Here is a 17,034-nt window from a genome sequence, read left to right on the forward strand (position 1 = left end):
GATTAACAACAAAAAAGCTATAAGGCCTACATAAAGCCCTCTTTTACCAAACTGACCCCTAGCCTCCCCTCCCCCCGAATTTCCATCATTTTTATTGAAAAGAAGTCAGAAGAAATTGGTATTGGTTAATTTATAAATCAAAAGAAAAACAAACGACATAAGGTTTCCATTTTTGTTCATTTGTCCTCTGTTTTTAAAAACAAAAAGTATTACCTAGAACTAGTAACAGAACAAATCCAAACACAGCAGTCCAGTGGAGAATCAAAACTTTCCTGGTTTTATTCTCTAGGGAAATCTCTGGTCTGTTTCCACTCCTATTGGTCTAGGCCAGAATCCTATGATATAGATCAGTGGTTCTCAACCTTCTGGCCCTTTAAATACAGTTCCTCATGTGACCCGACCATAAAATTATTTTCATTGCTACTTCATAACTGTAATGTTGCTACTGTTATGAATCGTAATGTAAATATCTGATATGCAGGATGGTCTTAGGCGACCCACAGGTTGAGAACCGCTGATATAGACGGACGCCTATGAGAAAGCTAAGTGAGTCGTGCAAATTCAAGGTGTGAGTTTGAGCCACCTGTTGTTCGGGTGCATGTTAGGGAATGGAAGCCCATGAGGTGGCAGTCTCACTAGTATTGTTCTAACTCCAGAAACAGGGTGAGGTGAGCAAGGCACTCATTTGGGGCACAAAATTTAAGTGGTGCCCCAAAACCCAGTAACCAAGATACTATTTTAATGCAGTATTTTTTGGAAATCAAAACTAATGTAAAAAAACACCACCACAATGAACAAATTATCAGTTTTAAATAAAGACAGGATTCAACCCTATACTTGCTCATTTCAGTCTTATTTCCCTCACTCTTGATCCCAGTCCTGTTGAATCCGGTCTTTAAGATTGACATTTTGTTCATTATGGATTTTTTCGCATTGATTTTTTAAAAATGCTGCATTAAAACATTATCTTGATTATTGAGTTTTTCAGTACCCTCTTCAGTTTTGTGCCTGAGAAGAGTGCTTGTCTCATACTATTCCCAGCCCTGCCCTGAATATACTGGTATACATACCCTCTTTGGAATCTAACTCCTTTGACTTCATTGCTTCCTTAAAACAGGTCTATTTTCAAATAAAAACTTGAGAATTCATAGCCATAGGAAATGGTGAAATCAACAGTATCAGATTTGGGAAATAAGTGACTTTCAAGTTTGAGGAAGAAATCTTTCTAAAATGTGAGCAGATCCAATAAAGAGGACAGTCTTGGTGTTTTTGTTACCAAGGGGGAAACAGCAAGACAACTTTCCTGATTGGGTAGAAACAACATATGGCATACACGAGGGGCCCCCGCCAACCCCCGCCGCCCGCCCCCCCTTACACCCAGGCGGCGTCTGCCTCAGAGCAAACGTGGGGATCACATTCCATGGGGTGGGTTATGAGTACATACTTCCAAAGAGAAATCCAAATACAGAAAAATAGCCCCAGTTAACACCTGGACACTTAAGTACACTTATTCCCCTTCTTTGTATGTACCCAGGAGTGTATACAATTGCATAGTTGAAGTTTTCCCAGAAAAAGAAAAGGAAAAGGAAAATTGGCCTAGGTTAGGTCCTCTGGTTTAAAGCTCTTAAAAATGGTGCTGGCCAGGGCGTAGGCTGTCCAGACTTGTGCTTTGTGCAAAATGCAAAGGAGCTCCTCACACTGTCCACGGGCCCACTCCCACCCCCTGGGGAAAGGGTAGGCTCAGGGAAAGGAGGACTCCAAAGACAGATCATCTCATCGGGAGTAATCTGTGATCTGTGGTTACAGTTCACTAAAATAGATTTCTCTAACTTTTTATAAATTGCTCCAGCCTATACCCCATGTTTCAACTTCAGTCCAATTATAAAAAATATCTCTTCTTACAAAGTATTTTATTTTAATAAACTAACCACAGATTAAGGTCAGCTATGGCTTAACAAAAGAAGCCGGGATGTTAAGTTCATTCTCCAAAAACAGAGAGGAAGGAGAAAGAATCACTTAAATAGGAAAAAATTTGTTTTTAAAAAATGTTTTTGCTTGCTGGGGTCTTTTGTTTCTTTTCCTTAAAAAAAAGAAAAATAAGTTGCTTTCTACAGAAATGCAGCAGCAGAGGATGGTAGTGCTCTATTTAGGTTTTTGGTTTTGTTTGAAACAGTCTGGCCAAAGGTCTATCCTTCTCCCACCCCTCCCAAGGCACACTCAAACCCCAATATATAGTTATTGCTAAGTAGTTAAAAAAAGATCACCTCTGTACCAGTTCACCTGGAGAAAATTCAACACACACAGCTGCTCTTCTCATCACTCTCTTCCCTTCCCCAGAGGGAACTTTTAAAAAAAATAAAATTAAAGTCTTTTTTAAAAAGATCACAACCTTAATTTAGCTGAGTTCAGCCCTCAAAAAGGATGAGGAAAAGATAGGGGGCAATCAACAATCTCCTCAAACTAGAACAGATGACAGATGGTGTTTAGAGGGAAATAAAACTTAAGAGGAAAAGGCTTCCCCTTTTAAGTTCGTTCCTTCTCCATCTCAACAAACCCATTTAAACTACCTCCCTCCTAATAGGCATCTATGAGCATACATTACTGCCCTGTCTTTCCAGATTCTTCAGGAGGAAGAATTTATCCAACCCTAATTTCCATCTTAATTCAAATCAATGGCCAATTTGTCTTAATTTCCCAATTTCTCTCCACACTCCCAACTCCACCACCATGCACTTTTTTTCAACCTAAAAGAACTTTGGTCTGTTTTTTTTCTTTTATTGACTGAGAACCACCTTTGCCTTCTTTCCCAGATGGCTAACCATCTCCCTATCCCCACATACCAAACCTGCCCCTACTGCTTTCATGGACCCAAGGGGTTATGAGACAGAATCTTTCTCCTTTGTACCACCTCAGTCCCATCAAGTTAAGATCTGCAAAGGACTAGTGCAGCTCTTGAGGCACCGTCCAGCCCTGACCTGCTCTTGCCAGCCTGGCAACTCTCCAGCACCCACACACTTAAAAGTTTCTAGCCAGGCTCCCACAAACATTACTGCATTTGCCCCATCAGTATGGGGCTGGGTCTTGATGAGCCAATTAGTTGAGCTTAACTTTCTTGGTTTACCCCCTTGCCCTCCAAGGTCCCTTCATTCAGAACCTGTGCACGAGCAGCTCCCCACCCGGTTCCCGTTCCTTCCTCCTCAGTTCTTCCCTGTAACAGCAGGAGCAGAAGTTGTTTGTCTCAGGGTGTCCATAGAAGCTGCAGTTCGGTTGTTTGCATTTGGTCTGGGTTGTGGGAAGCCCCCTGGGCCCTCCAGCCCATCCATCTGGCTCAGGGGGCTCTTGGTAGCCGTTGCTATAGGAATCAGCCACACGGAAGTGGGGTGGTAACAATGTACCCCTATGAACTCCATCCTGGGAGTGACTGCCTGGCTCCAGAGAAAGGCTGCTGTCCTGATGGGGGTAGGGTCGCCCAGGAGGGCACTGTCTAGGGAAGGTGGCATATGGTGGTAGGCCACCCCCACACGGACCCCCTGCCAACTGCCTCCGGGGTTCCTGGCAGTGAACTCCACCCCCAGAAGGCCGAGGGATTGTAAAGCCCCCAGGGTAGCCAGTAGAAAATGCCATGGCCTTGGACTCTGTTTGGGGGGCAGTCAGCAGCTCCTCCCCACCATCTGGCTCTGGCTTTTTGGCTGGAGGAGGCCCACTTCCTACCCCTCCATTCATGATCTTCCTCTCTGACTCCTTCTGCTTCTGCTCTGCCAGGAATCTCTCCTCAGCATCAGAAAGGTAGCGCTGGATCATCTCCTCCTGATACTGGTGACGGTGACCCATCTTCAGGGTTCCAACAAAAATAAACTTCCCCTCCCCTTGCATTGCAGTCCTCATGATGCTCAGGCTTTGCATCACCTCCTGGCTATACTTGCTCCCTCCATTACCCACAGACTCAGATGTAGGCTTCTCAGACACAGGCCCATCCCCAGCTGCCTCCTCTTTGCCACCCTTCCAGCTCTTCAGCGAGTTTTTCTTCTTCTTCTCCAGTGTCTCGGTGCCACTGCTCACTCCTGACCCTGTTCCCATCCCTCCAGGCTTAGAACCCTTGCTGTGCATCAAGCCTCCCATGTTCTTCTTGAGCTTGCTGCCCAAGGTTTTGCCAAAGCTGCCCAGTTTGTTAGCCACAGAATCTGCCCTCTTCTTGTCCTTCTCCCGATCTCGTTTTGATTTTTCTTTCCGCTTGCTGCCCTCGTTGCTGGTGGAACTGCTGCCAACTGACTCCTTGTCTGATTCGCCAGACTCAGGAGTGGACCGGGGCTCATCTCCTGCTGAGGCAGTGGGGGACTCAGGCTGGGCCAGGGGAGCCTGGAAGAGACAAAAACAGGATTGTCAGTTATCTCATTGGTCTGAGTTGGGGGAGGTCCCCAGGGATCCCTAGTTTATCCCTATGGCTCATGGGACTCCCAGTAGCCATTGCTATAAGAATTAGCCAAGTGAAAAAGGGTGGTAACACCCCTATGAACTGTCCTTAAGAGTGACTGCCTAGTTTTAGAGAAGAGCTGCTATCATGATGGGGAAGGGTCACCCAGGAAGGCATTGTCCTTCCCCAGCTCCAGTCACTCTCTCATAGACAAGGAATAGATGTATCTAATATCTAACTTTAATGTCACCACCTGCAATGACTTCCTTCTGTTATAATGAAGCCTGCAACTCTTTTAGAGCAATGAAGAACTACAGTACATGGCCTCTGGGTAAGGACAGAATATTCTATACACACTGGAGCATTCTTTATTTGATTCTAAATTTCTCTATGCTAAATTCTTCCCAAAATTAAACTCAAGAAATTCTTGTCTAACTGCAACCAACCGACCAACTACAACCATTCTGAAGCCCCTCAACTTTTACTCAACACTAGAGTCCATCAATTTGCCCTTGCTCCTGTGATCCTGTTCTATGGATACTGATGACATCCTCAGAACCTATTGGATCAGGAGCTCTTTAAGCTGTTCTGTCTCCTCTGGTGTCAACACAGAGGTCTATGTATAGACAGCTTAGGATAGAGCAATGGTCAGCAAACTGCGGCTCGAGAGCCACATGCAGCTCTTTGGTCCCTTGAGTGTGGCCACGAAGTTTCAATTGCACTGTACATGCATGTCCACACGTGTTATTTTGTGGAAGAGCCACACTCAAGGGGCCGCAGTTTGCCAACCACTGGGATAGAGTAGTGATAACCTCAAGTTCATCAAAAAGTCCAGAAAACTCTTCTTGAAGAATGTGTTTTAGTATCAAAAAGCAGAGCTTGGTTGGAGAGGAGATGTGGAAAATGGGAGGCACTAACAGGTAGAAAGACAGGAAAAAGTATCTTTGGGAACTTATTTGATATTTTCCAATTATTCCTAATTTGGAATCATAAGCCATCACTCAGAAGAGATTCAGAAAGAGAACATCACCAGATCTTGTTCTCCCTGTCACTGAAAATGAGGATCAACAAGGGTCGGGTGGAAATGTCCTCACCTGCGCATCAGAGGACACTGGGATCCACTTCACGTTCATGTAGCTATGCAGCAGATGCAATTTGACCTCCAGGGACAAGATGACACTGTGAAAAGGAGAAAAAGGAATTAGAAATGTCTGTAACCTATAAAATGCAAAGCAGTATGATAAGTTGGGAGGTAAAGTGGGTGAGGGACACATGGCTTGGGACTCAGGGTTGCGTTTGAATTATAGCTCCACCAATTACTAAGATTGATGACCTTGAACAAGTCACATCAACTTCTCTGAAACTCATATGGGGTCGATAATGGGTATAGATGATAATATATCCTGTAGGGTTGTTATGAAGGTTAAGATGACATTTAAAAGGACACACAGCACAGTGTCTAGAAAACAGGAAATTCTTACTAAACAGTAGCCATTGTTATCGTTGTTATAAATATTTAGAAGAAGATTTTGAAAGTTAGGTGAGAACTTGGTTAAAAAGCCACAAACGCTGGGTTTTTTAATCAAACCCTCTCGTTTGGGTCTCAGTTTTAGGAGCCCCAAGAAGGAAGGGCTGGGTAAGAGATAAGGGAGGAGCTTTTACATTCATACACTCTTCACAGGAAACTGTGGTGGGAAGCAGGAGGAAGGCTAACCAGCTTATGGGAGGCAGAGCAAGCAGTGGGGAAGAACATATTTTTCTTGCTGTTTAAATTCCAGAAAGGCCCTAACTGGTTTGGCTCAGCAGATAGAGCATCGGCCTGCGGACTCAAGGGTCCCAGGTTCAATTCCGGTCAAGGGCATGTACCTTGGTTGCGGGCACATCCCCAGTAGGGGGCGTGCAAGAGGCAGCTGATCGATGTTTCTCTCTCATTGATATTTCTAACTCTCTATCCCTCTCCCCTCTTCTCCGTAAAAAATCAATAAAAAAATATATTTAAATTCCAGAAAGGCAAAAATCCAGAGCAAATTATTTTAGTCACCGATTTAAAACCCCTCTCACTTGGTCTGGGAGAACTGTGAATTGTGTATCTTGATTTTCTGATCACTGCTTTGGGGATTCTGGGAGGTATTAGTGTAAAGAAAGAACAAGTCCAGGATTCCCATCTTTCACTGGGAGAAAAAGCAGTTCCACGTTGCAAAAGTCCTGGTGCTCAACCTGTCTTTCACCTGCCCATCCTCCCAAAAAATATGGGAACTAGGGTGTGACTTGCCTCTGAGCTGAGAAAAAGTCCCCAGGAGACAGATGCTATGTGGAAGAGCTCGCAGCTACAAAGCAGATGAAAATAATAGGCATGCCTCACCTGGCCAATCGGACATTGTCACTGTCATCTTTGCCCCACTCCCAGCTCTTTCCAGGGTCCACAGCAAAGTGCAAGGGCAGCAGCTTATGCTCTGAATCTGTAAGTGGGATCACAGCTGGAGGGGGAAAAACATGTCATCAAGGAGTCTCTCCAAGGAGAGAAGAAGGCAACTGAACACAGACTGACTGATACTACAGGAGATATGATAACTGTAGTCACTTCTCATTTCTTACATGTGAATTATCCTGGCATTTAAAACTAAAAGGCTGGCATTCCCTTAATACCCAGCACACAATTTAGGCCAATAATCCCCATGATTCCCCACCTGTCAGTCAACTAACATTCATGATGTTTTTGCTAGTTAATGTAGATTCATGAAATTGAGTCTCTCGGACAAATAAAACATCATTTGGAAGGTTTGATGGCCTTAATATATAAACCCTTTATTTCAGGGAGCAGGAAATAAAAAAACTGTGTTTTCCCCAAAACCTTTGTTGTTTAATTTTAAAACCTTGGTATATCTTACAGCTTGGTAGAATAGTCTCAACATGCACTCATTTCAGTTTTTCCAATGAAAATAAAGCAGATCAAAAGCACCAGAGACACAGACACTGCATTCAGCACCTTGTTCCTTGCCATTCTCCTTCTGCTCCATGGACACAAGTGCAGAAAAGTGGGCCTGATCGTAGGCGAGCACCAGAGGGGAGCGGTGACACTGGCTGGCGGGGACCTCCAAGGGCAGATAGATTCCCCCAAAGGGAATAGGGGCAAATGCTGTAGGAAACCACAAAGATTATTATTAAGGCTATGTTCTTGCCTAGTGGGAAATCCCTCTTCCTCACCCTGCCAATTGAGTCCCCCCTTTCATTCCAACCCCTGCTTAATAATTCTTTCCCAGGAAGCCTCATCAATTAATCCCAACTTGAATCTTTTGAGACCTTTGCATTGTTCTGATTTACACCTTGTTTCCCCCCCCAAAGGTCTATATATCCTCTTTCCCACACTCCTCCCAGTGCTTAGACCAGAGCTCTGCAAACAGTGGGTGCTCAGAGTGCAGTGAGGATTGACTGACTCACCTTCTCCCCCAGAGTCCCTCAGCATGGTGTCTGCCACGACGACTATGGGCCTCCTAAGCACATGGGCAAGGACAAAGACATGGAATTCTTCTAGACTCTCATATACAGGCTCCTCTGAACTCTCCACCCTAGAGTTGCAGAGGGGGAAAGAGTAGAAGGGGTTAAGTCAGCGGTTCTCAACCTGTGGGTCGCAACCCCTTTGGCGGTCGAACAACCCTTTCACAGGGGTCACCTAAGACCATTCTGCCTATCAGATATTTACATTACGATTCATAACAGTAGCAACATTACAGTTATGAAGTAGCAACAAAAATAATTTTATGGTTGGGTCACAACATGAGGAACTGTATTTAAAGGGCCAGAAGGTTGAGAACCACTGGGTTAAGTGGAAGGGAGAGGGAAGAAAACAAAAGAGACTCCTGAAGACCAGTTCTGCAAAAAGGAAAATGAGGAATGTCCTTTCCTGGTTTTCTAATCCTAAGACTGCCAGGGACACAGCTGATTATTTTATGCTACAATTGCTGTTTCTACTTCCATTTCACAGATGGGGAAATCCAAGAAAAGAGACTTGAAGGCTTTATGGTTGTATGGTTAAAGTAGTGTTAGGAATCTGAAGGCAATTCCTCTATTAATACTTGTCTTGTTCAACAACCTTCCTCAATTCTCTTTATAAAGCAGCTAAATACACAACTGAATAGCCTCATCCTGCTGACTCTACCCACCACAACCATCCACACATCACACTGTCCAACAAAAACAAAAACTCCTCCTAAATTCCCTTGCTTGGAGAATAGCCTCACTATATACCTAGTAGCCTAATCAGAAATCTGTAAAATATTTACTGTTCTTTATCTCTCACCTCCAATTAATCACCTGGCTTGGCCAATTCCATCTCTTAAGTATCTCTTGCATCTGTATCCTCTAGCTTATCTGCAACCTACTACTCTTTTTTTAAAAAATATGTTTTTATTGATTTTAAAGAAAGAGGTAGAAACATCCACGAGAAACATCAATCAGCTGCCTCCACAGGCATGTGCCCTGACCAGGAATCGAACCAGTGACCTTTTGGTGCATAGGATGACACTCAACCAACTGAGCCACACCAGCTGGGCTATAATCCACTACTCTTGTTCATACCCATGGCTCTCTTTCTTGGATTACTACAACTGCCTCTAGTCTCCCTCCCCTCTGCTTCATCATCCACTCTGCTGTCAGTGTGTTTAAATTCCAAATCTGCTCTTGTCACTCATTCACAACTCAATTCCTTTCCACCCCATAAAGCAATATTCAACACTGGGTGCTTGATACAAATGCAGATTTCTGGGCCTTACCTCAGTCCAACTCAAGGGTGGAGGTCCTGAAATCTGTATTTTATTTTTTTTAAATATATTTTTATTGATTTCAGAGAGGAAGGGAGAGGGAGAGAGATAGAAACATCAATGATGAGAGGGAATCATTGATTGGCTTCCTTCTGCACACCCCCCACTAGGGATGGAGCCTGAAATCCAGGCATGTGCCGTTGGCTAGAATCGAACCGAGACCCTTCAGTCCAAAGGCTGACGCTCTATCCACTGAGCCAAACCAGCTAGGGCTGAAATCTGCATTTTAAACAATCTTCTTAGATTATTTTTATGCACAATAAAGTTTGGATCAGTTATAATTTTTAACTTTTTATTATATAAAATTTCAAAATTTAAACATTCTAAACTAGAAAGAATACTATCCTCAACTCTCATATATCCATTGCCCAACCTCAACAACTATAAACACATCATCAATCTCACTACACCTACACCTTTATCTCTTTCCCTATTAGCCACCGCCCCCCACGCACCCCCGATTATTCTGAAGCAAATCCTAGACATACATTTCATCCGTTAAGCATTAGTTTCTATCTCTAAAAAATAACTTTTAAAAATACCCACAATACCATTAATATCACACTTTGAAAAGTTAATAATAAACATGTAGACATTGTTCACATTTTTTACTCAATTGTTTTATATATGTCCATACATTCCAATTGGTTGATATGTCTCTTCAGTGTCTTTAAACTTATGTTCCCTCTCTCTTATTTTCCTTGCAATTTATTTATTGAGGAAATTGGGTCATTTGTCCTGTAGTTTCTGAAAGTCTAGATAGGACACAATTTTAATTCCTTAGCATGGTATAAGAGAAACCTGAGCATGGCACACATACTATGGGGACCTAGCCTCACCTATCATTCTGCACCACATACTCTGTATTCTAGCAATACCGAACTACCAAAGTTCCTAGGACATACCACACTGTTGTACAATCCTGCCATGGCTCCTCTCTTTTCTCCTAATATCCTCTTAGCACAGAGCTCTTCGGACTCTGAGGACTCAGTTAGGATTACTTCCTGTGCCCCCATACTTACCCACTACAGTTGGCTCCATTTGTACCTAGATGCATCCGGGGTTCACTTGAGGCAAGCTTGATCAGCTCATTCCATTCCTTCTGCCATTCATCCTCTGTGTATACCAGCCCTGACTGTGAAAGACAGGCAGGGGATGTCAAGCAATTAGAGGCTAGGTTCAAGAGGCAATATTCTCCTAGCACTTGGCTTATAATTTGTACTATAAAGTCAAATCTATTCTCCCTTTTAAAACCAATATCCACGAAAGAATAGGCTATGATCTCTCTCACATTTCTTTTTCTTCCATTCTTCTCAACCCATTGCAATCTAGCTTCCGTTTCTGCCCTCCAGTTATGCCCTTCACCCCCACATACCACTTCACCTAACCAACACTGGGCAAAGGACAGTAACCTCCTAATTGCCAAATTCAGTGGACTCACTGGTTCTCATCTTTCTTAGCTTTTGTGTAGCATTTGATATCCTCTTTAAACTCCCTTCTCCTTTAGCTTCCACAACATTACTTTCTCCTACCTCTGTGAACTCTGCTACCCCAGAAATACTGTTGTATATATTAATGATTTTAGCCTTGGTTACTTCTAGGTGAAGTAACAGTCTATTGTATTTGGCTTACATTAGTATTAAAATGTTTAAGCTCAAACTGACAGTAAAAAGAATCACAATGGAGCCTGACTGGTGTGGCGCAGTGGTTGGGCTGGGTCAACCTATGAACCAGGAAGTCACAGTTCAATTCTTGGTCAGGGCACATGCCCGGGTTGTGGGCTTAGTCCCCAGTAGGGGTGTGCAGGAGGCAGCCAATCAGTGATTCCCATCATTGATGTTTCTATCTCTTTCCCTCTCCCTTCCTCTCTAAAATTAATAAAAATATATTTAAATAAAAAAAGAAACATAAGGGGCACCAGGAACAAATTTAACAGGAATTAAAGAGCCATTGTGAGCACATTCTACTTTAATTTTAAAAATGACAAAGCTATTTTCAGTTTATAAAGTGCTATAAGAAATGTTTCCAATAAAAATAAGAACAATACACAGGTTATATATGGGGCGCTGTGGTCACTCTGATATATGGTCAGGAGGATCTGTCTCCCTTCTTTCACCAATTTCTCCTTGCTGTTCTTATACACACGGCCTCTAGGTGGCGTACCCTTCTAGCCTGAAAATGTTCTTACTGGGTTTTACCACCAAATTCAACACAAAAGGAGGTCTGGGAAATCAAAACCATTTTAGTTCGTTTTGTGTTTGGTACTGGTTAATAGAAGCTCCCAGTCCACCACCACTCTCCCCCAATTCCCACTCCCAAAGGTCTGAGTGATCTGAGCTAAAACAATTACGTAGGCCGTATTTCTAATATGGAACTTTCAATGTGCCCAGCAAAAGGAGTAAAAAGATTGCTCCTTTGATGGCTACTATTCTCTATGCATGTATTTTCACTGGCGACTTTGAGAGGGAATGGGTATTGCTGCGTCTCCTCAGTAAATACCATCATAATCTAACCCCGCCTTTAAAATAATAACTATAGCCTGGCTGGGTAGCTGGATTGGTTAGAGCATCGCCTGGATATACCAAGGCTGTGGGTTTGATCCCTAGTCAAGGCACATACAAGAATCAATTAATGAATGCATAAATAAGTGGAACAACAAATCAATGTTTTCTCTCTCTAAAAAAAGTTATTTTTTTAAAAAAATCAATAAATAAAATAACAGTTATAGCTTAAAAGCTGGAATTGGACACACCTATTCTCTGACTATTGCTGTCACTTCTACTTAATAACCAGCATACTCTGGTTTGGCCTTATTTCTGGAGTGGTCAAATCTAAGGTTCAGGTTCAGGTATGGTGCAAAGGCGGCAAACTCTGGACTGGCTCTAGTTCAGGCAACAGAAGGTCTCCACAAGGTCCAGTTCAACTCACCAGGGAGCCATGGGGCTTGGTGGTATAAAGAACTTGTCATGTACTTTGCCTTGCCCTGTGCATTTATTTCCCTCAGGAATCTTCTGGGGCAGATTGTTGATCAAAGATAGGATTGTGATCTTAACATCATCCTAAGTTTAACAATGGGTTCTTTGTTTTTGAGAAGGAAACAGAACACATTCTACTTATGTATTTTAAATCTTCAGGACATAAAATTCTAATGACTAAAACAAAACAAAAAATCTCTTGGTTCTGTATATGGCCAGTTATGATTGAACAATAAAAGAAGAAAAGAAAAGAAGATGAAAAGTTTCTGAAGAGATATTCCTACATTAATTCCAGAAACACCCAGCCATATACATGGCAAAAATTAGATATACCCCAAAGAGCAGGAGATAAACATAGAAGGCAGAACCAGGGGAAAAGGAAATCTATTGTCTTTATATAAATGTTAATGTCAGTATTAAAGTTAAGGGGAAGGGTGGGTAAGCTTTTTCCATAAAGAGCCAGATAGTAAATCTTTTAGTCCTTGTGGTCCATACCCAACTACTCTATTCTGCTGCTATAGCAGGAAAGCACTTACATAAATATACACATGTAAATTAATGGGTGGGGCTGTATTCCAATAAAACTTTTTTTTTTTTAATCAGTTGGTGGTATTTAGCTCACAGGCCATAGTTTGCCCAACCTCTGTTATGGAGATGGAAAGCACAAAAAGTCCATTATTCCTTTCTTATATAAAAGCAGCACTTGCTAAACCCCTGAGAAGTACCACTCAAACTCAATTTAACAGGTATGCTTTAAAATTTTTTAAACACACTAAGTATTTGAAAAAATAAATGGTATACATGGCCAAAAATATTTTTAAGCATTTATATTTCTACACGGATTGAAAACACAAGTCCTTAAAAATTGGTCTGGTCACGTTATAAACAATACTAGTAAAATCGAAACAATACAAAAATCCTATGGACTTGTCATTTTGCAAAAGATTGCCACTGAAGACTTATAAGCACCTGTCAGGTGAAAAGCAGAGTTAGATACCTCCTCTGTAAAGTCTCAGCTTCCCCATACTAGTACTTATGACACCCTATGGTGTTATCTGCATTTTCTACAAATACAGGAGCACCTAAGCACCAGGAGACACTTCCTACTGGTAGGCACTGGGCATTTCCCCTATGTAACCTTGGGAAACAAGGTGTTCCCACCCCAGCTCTCTCACCTCTTTATTCTGCTGTGTTTGCTGCCACCTCCAGCGTCGTTTCAATGCTTCCTTCTCAGCTCCCTTTTCCATCAGTGCATACAAAGCTTTCCGCAGCATCAAGTCCCGATCGTGGAAACCCCACATCCCTGTTGCAAGAAAACATAACAGTAAGACACCTTACAGTGATTCAACTCCGCTTATTAATTATGATACACAGACACTGGCATGAAGGAAATGAGGCTGAAGTCCAAGTTCAATGAAACCCTTCTGGGATTTAGGGGAAAGGCACTTAATCAAGAAAGAAAAGATGTTCCTATTCTATATTTTTGAGGACGTGAAAGTGAGGTATATACCACACCCTACAAACTCTTGACAGAAAGAACTTACTCCTGATGCAAGCCTAATAAACAGGTGGCAACAGAGAAAACTGGCACATGACAATCAGCATCAAAGCTTGAGGGATGGTTGGAAAATGGGGACTTTTTTAAAAAAGCTAAGGCAGATAATATATTGGATTATAAATAGCCTGTATAATTTAAAGTTGATGAAAACATTTTTTATTTACCAAAGAATAAATATTAAGTAGAATTATATACACACACATAGAGCTATATATTGCTTGCTTCTGCTGCTCATTACTTCTGAGGGTCAACTTCTTGTGGGACACACCCACACCCACACACCCTTGCTCTGAACCATCACTTCTGTCTATGATCACCATTGGTTGAAGCAAGTCCTACACATAACATTTAACTCTACTGATTCCTTCTACGGGGGAACAGAGGGCCACTTTCAAGACTCACCAAGAGAGGCTGCATGTAGAAGGCAGTTTCCATCTCCAGTAGTTGCCAAAGGAAGCAGCCTCTGACAGGTGGGGTCTACACTCACCCACCAGTTCAAACGCCCTAAAGAAAAAGGAAGAAAAGAAGAGCAAATTACCCATAAAGCCCTCCCCACTTCCCAATTTTTAAGACTCCAAATTTGGTTCCTGTAGGAAACCTACCAGATAAAATCATCATGCTATTAAAGATATCTTCTTCACTTACATTTAGTTGATCAGAACCTAGTGAGCACAACTGGTTATATCAGTGGTTCTTTTTTTTTTTTTTTAAATCCTCACACAAGAATATATTTTTATTGATTTTGAGAGAGAGGAAGGGGGAGAGAGAGAGAAACATCGATGTGAAAGAGAAGCACTGATCAGTTGCCTCCTATGTGCGCTCTGACCAGGAATCAAACCTGCAAACTAGGAATATGCTCTGACTGGAAATTGAACTTTCAACTTTTTGGTATATGGGATGATGCTCCAACCATGGCAATCAATGATTCTTAAGTGGGGACAATTTTGTCCCTCAGGAGACATAGAAAATGCCTGGAAATATGTCTGTCTGTCACAAATAGTAGGAAAATCCTACTGGCATCTAGTGGGTAGAGGCCAGGGAGACTGCTAAACACAACATAATGTGCAAGGCAGCTCATACAAGAAAAATTTTATGGTCCTAAATGTCAACAGTGCTAAGATGGGTTAGATGATGAGGTCAAGGTCATACATTGAAATCTGTACTGGCTACTTGGTCTGATTCCTTCATTCCAGTCAGGAGATTAGTAAATATTATAGCAACAGAGCTCAGCACAAATCCACCATCAGTAAAAGAAAAACAACCCCCAAGCATGTGTTCAAAGTGTCATACAAGTATCATGTGCATATATGACAGCATGTATATGGTGTTACTCTAAAGACATGAACAGTAAGACAAAGTACATAAAACATCCAAGATGATGATTCTCAGTTCTATAGAGTCACCCCACAATTGCCAATCCATTTTTTATGAGTAAACTATTTTATGAATGATGCTTAAAAGTTCTTTTGAGCCCTGGCTGGTGTAGCTCAGTTAGTTGGAGCGTCACCCATACACCAAAAGGTCGAGGTTCAATTCCTGGTTAGGACACATACCCAGGTTTCGGGTTCGATCCCTGGTTGGGGCACATGTGGGGTGGGCAACCAACTGATGTTTCTCTTTCTCTCTCTCTCCTTCCTTCCTCTTTTTCTAAAATCAATAAAAGCATGTCCTCAGATAAGGAATTTTTTAAAAATATTTTTTAAGCTTTCTTGAATTAAAGAGTCTACAGAAAGAAAAACCGGCCTATAATCTTAACTTTAAAAATCTATAATAATAAAAGCATAATATGCTAATTAGACCGGACAGCCAGATGACCTTCCAGACAAAGCCGGATCTGCAAGGGCCAAGCCCCTTGCACGAATTTCATGCATCAGGCCTCTAGTATATATGTGTATATATAAATCAATTCACATGGTTAGTATAGAAGGGTACAAAATGAAAAAGAAAAACTTCTTTTCCATGCCCCTATCCCTCACCCCCCCAGTCCTTCCATGGGAGCTTTTTTAATACCTGAGTAGCTTTCCCAGAACTCCCAGATATGCAACCCCATCATATTAACTAATTTTAACAGTAATTTAAGACAAACACCATTGTAAAGGTAAACAAATCATTTGGGAAAAGTTTATATAAATAAATGTGGCTTTCAGATTTATCACCACTGTACACTGTCTACAGCACTGGTCCTTTCCGTTCACTAGGTGTTTCAGAGCCAATTATAATTCATTTGTATTTTTTTCATGGACTGATTTTTAGGTATTGATTCCTAGGCCTTTTAGAGAAAAGTGTCTAATTTGTGTCCTTACTTTAACCTGAAGAAACACCTAACTTAATACAAGTTTATCTGACTAACTGCTGACTTTGACTGTAATCAGATCATATACTTAGACTGGAAGGTACTGGTCAAGCCCTGCCCCACCCAGTGGCTGCCTATAGGTAGAGAGCAGAAGGAAGAGCATGGAAAAGGAAGCACTCACTGACCTGCCTGTTCCAAGGCAACCAGCATGGACTGTTCAATGAGGTCTCTCTCTATGAAGCTGCGGAAGTCTTCATTGTACACAGTGAGATCTGGAAGCTGGAAGGCACAGATGGGCATTTCCAGGGGGTGCTCACTGCTCCCCCCACCCCCACCATTGGAGACATGGGACCGGGCCAGGGAAACAATGCTGGAGCTGGCGTGGGAGATGCCCCTAGACAGGCGTTTTTCTGCAATGAGAAATGGAGTCACCTTAGAATATACACAGCTCACTCAGAGAACTTTCCACTCTGGGAAAAACTGTGAGTTTCAATGGTTACCAAATACCACAACTCTCTTCTCAAGCCAAATACAATTGGAGAAATACAGAAAGTGGTATTGTTGTGTACGCATATTAGCACCAAATATACATTCCTCTTGTACCCTTTTGGGAATTTGCCTGACCTTCCTCTCCCCATGACTGTCTTTTTCCACTTTCATTTCCCAACATTCATTTGTTCTGTGGGAGAAAGAGGGAAAAAGGAAAATGGGGTTGCATTTGGTTAGACTGACTCAAATAATCTCTCGGATCCTTTTTAGGGTCTTTGAGAATATAGAAAATTATGAAAAATCTTACATATTCAGGAAGTTCCTTACCTATCATTAATGACATTTATTTACATTTACTATAACTTTTCTTGATATTCAAACTTATCAGAAATGTATAGGTACAGTCGATTCTGACTTGACATGCTACAGAGGAAGACAGTGCCTCAAATTATTTCATTTATTTTGAATACACGGCACTTAAAATTCCCCAG

The 17,034-nt window shown here is 42.0% G+C and overlaps 1 protein-coding gene across 10 annotated transcripts in view; it reads right to left on the reverse strand.

The window, feature by feature from the left end:
- Positions 1-158: 158 nt before the first annotated feature.
- The window catches only part of OTUD7B (OTU deubiquitinase 7B), a 57,036-nt gene continuing 40,160 nt past the window's right edge, over positions 159-17,034 (reverse strand). For 8 of the 10 annotated variants that reach the window (XM_036344731.1, XM_036344739.1, XM_036344733.1 and 5 more), the window contains 9 exons: positions 16,240-16,464; positions 14,164-14,265; positions 13,379-13,506; positions 10,251-10,363; positions 7,850-7,977; positions 7,398-7,547; positions 6,774-6,888; positions 5,506-5,590; positions 159-4,356 (listed from right to left, as the gene is read on the reverse strand). In XM_036344731.1, the coding sequence (XP_036200624.1) occupies positions 3,148-4,356; positions 5,506-5,590; positions 6,774-6,888; positions 7,398-7,547; positions 7,850-7,977; positions 10,251-10,363; positions 13,379-13,506; positions 14,164-14,265; positions 16,240-16,464 (2,255 nt within the window). In that variant the 3' untranslated portion in view covers positions 159-3,147. Of the gene's footprint in view, positions 4,357-5,505; positions 5,591-6,773; positions 6,889-7,397; positions 7,548-7,849; positions 7,978-10,250; positions 10,364-13,378; positions 13,507-14,163; positions 14,266-16,239; positions 16,465-16,678; positions 16,734-17,034 lie in introns of all 10 variants that reach the window. The other 2 variants (XM_036344740.1, XM_036344741.1) reach the window with 2 other exon arrangements.

The sequence above is a fragment of the Myotis myotis genome, unplaced genomic scaffold, assembly GCF_014108235.1.
Source record: "Myotis myotis isolate mMyoMyo1 unplaced genomic scaffold, mMyoMyo1.p scaffold_m19_p_18, whole genome shotgun sequence".
In the NCBI taxonomy this organism is placed as follows: domain Eukaryota; kingdom Metazoa; phylum Chordata; class Mammalia; order Chiroptera; family Vespertilionidae; genus Myotis; species Myotis myotis.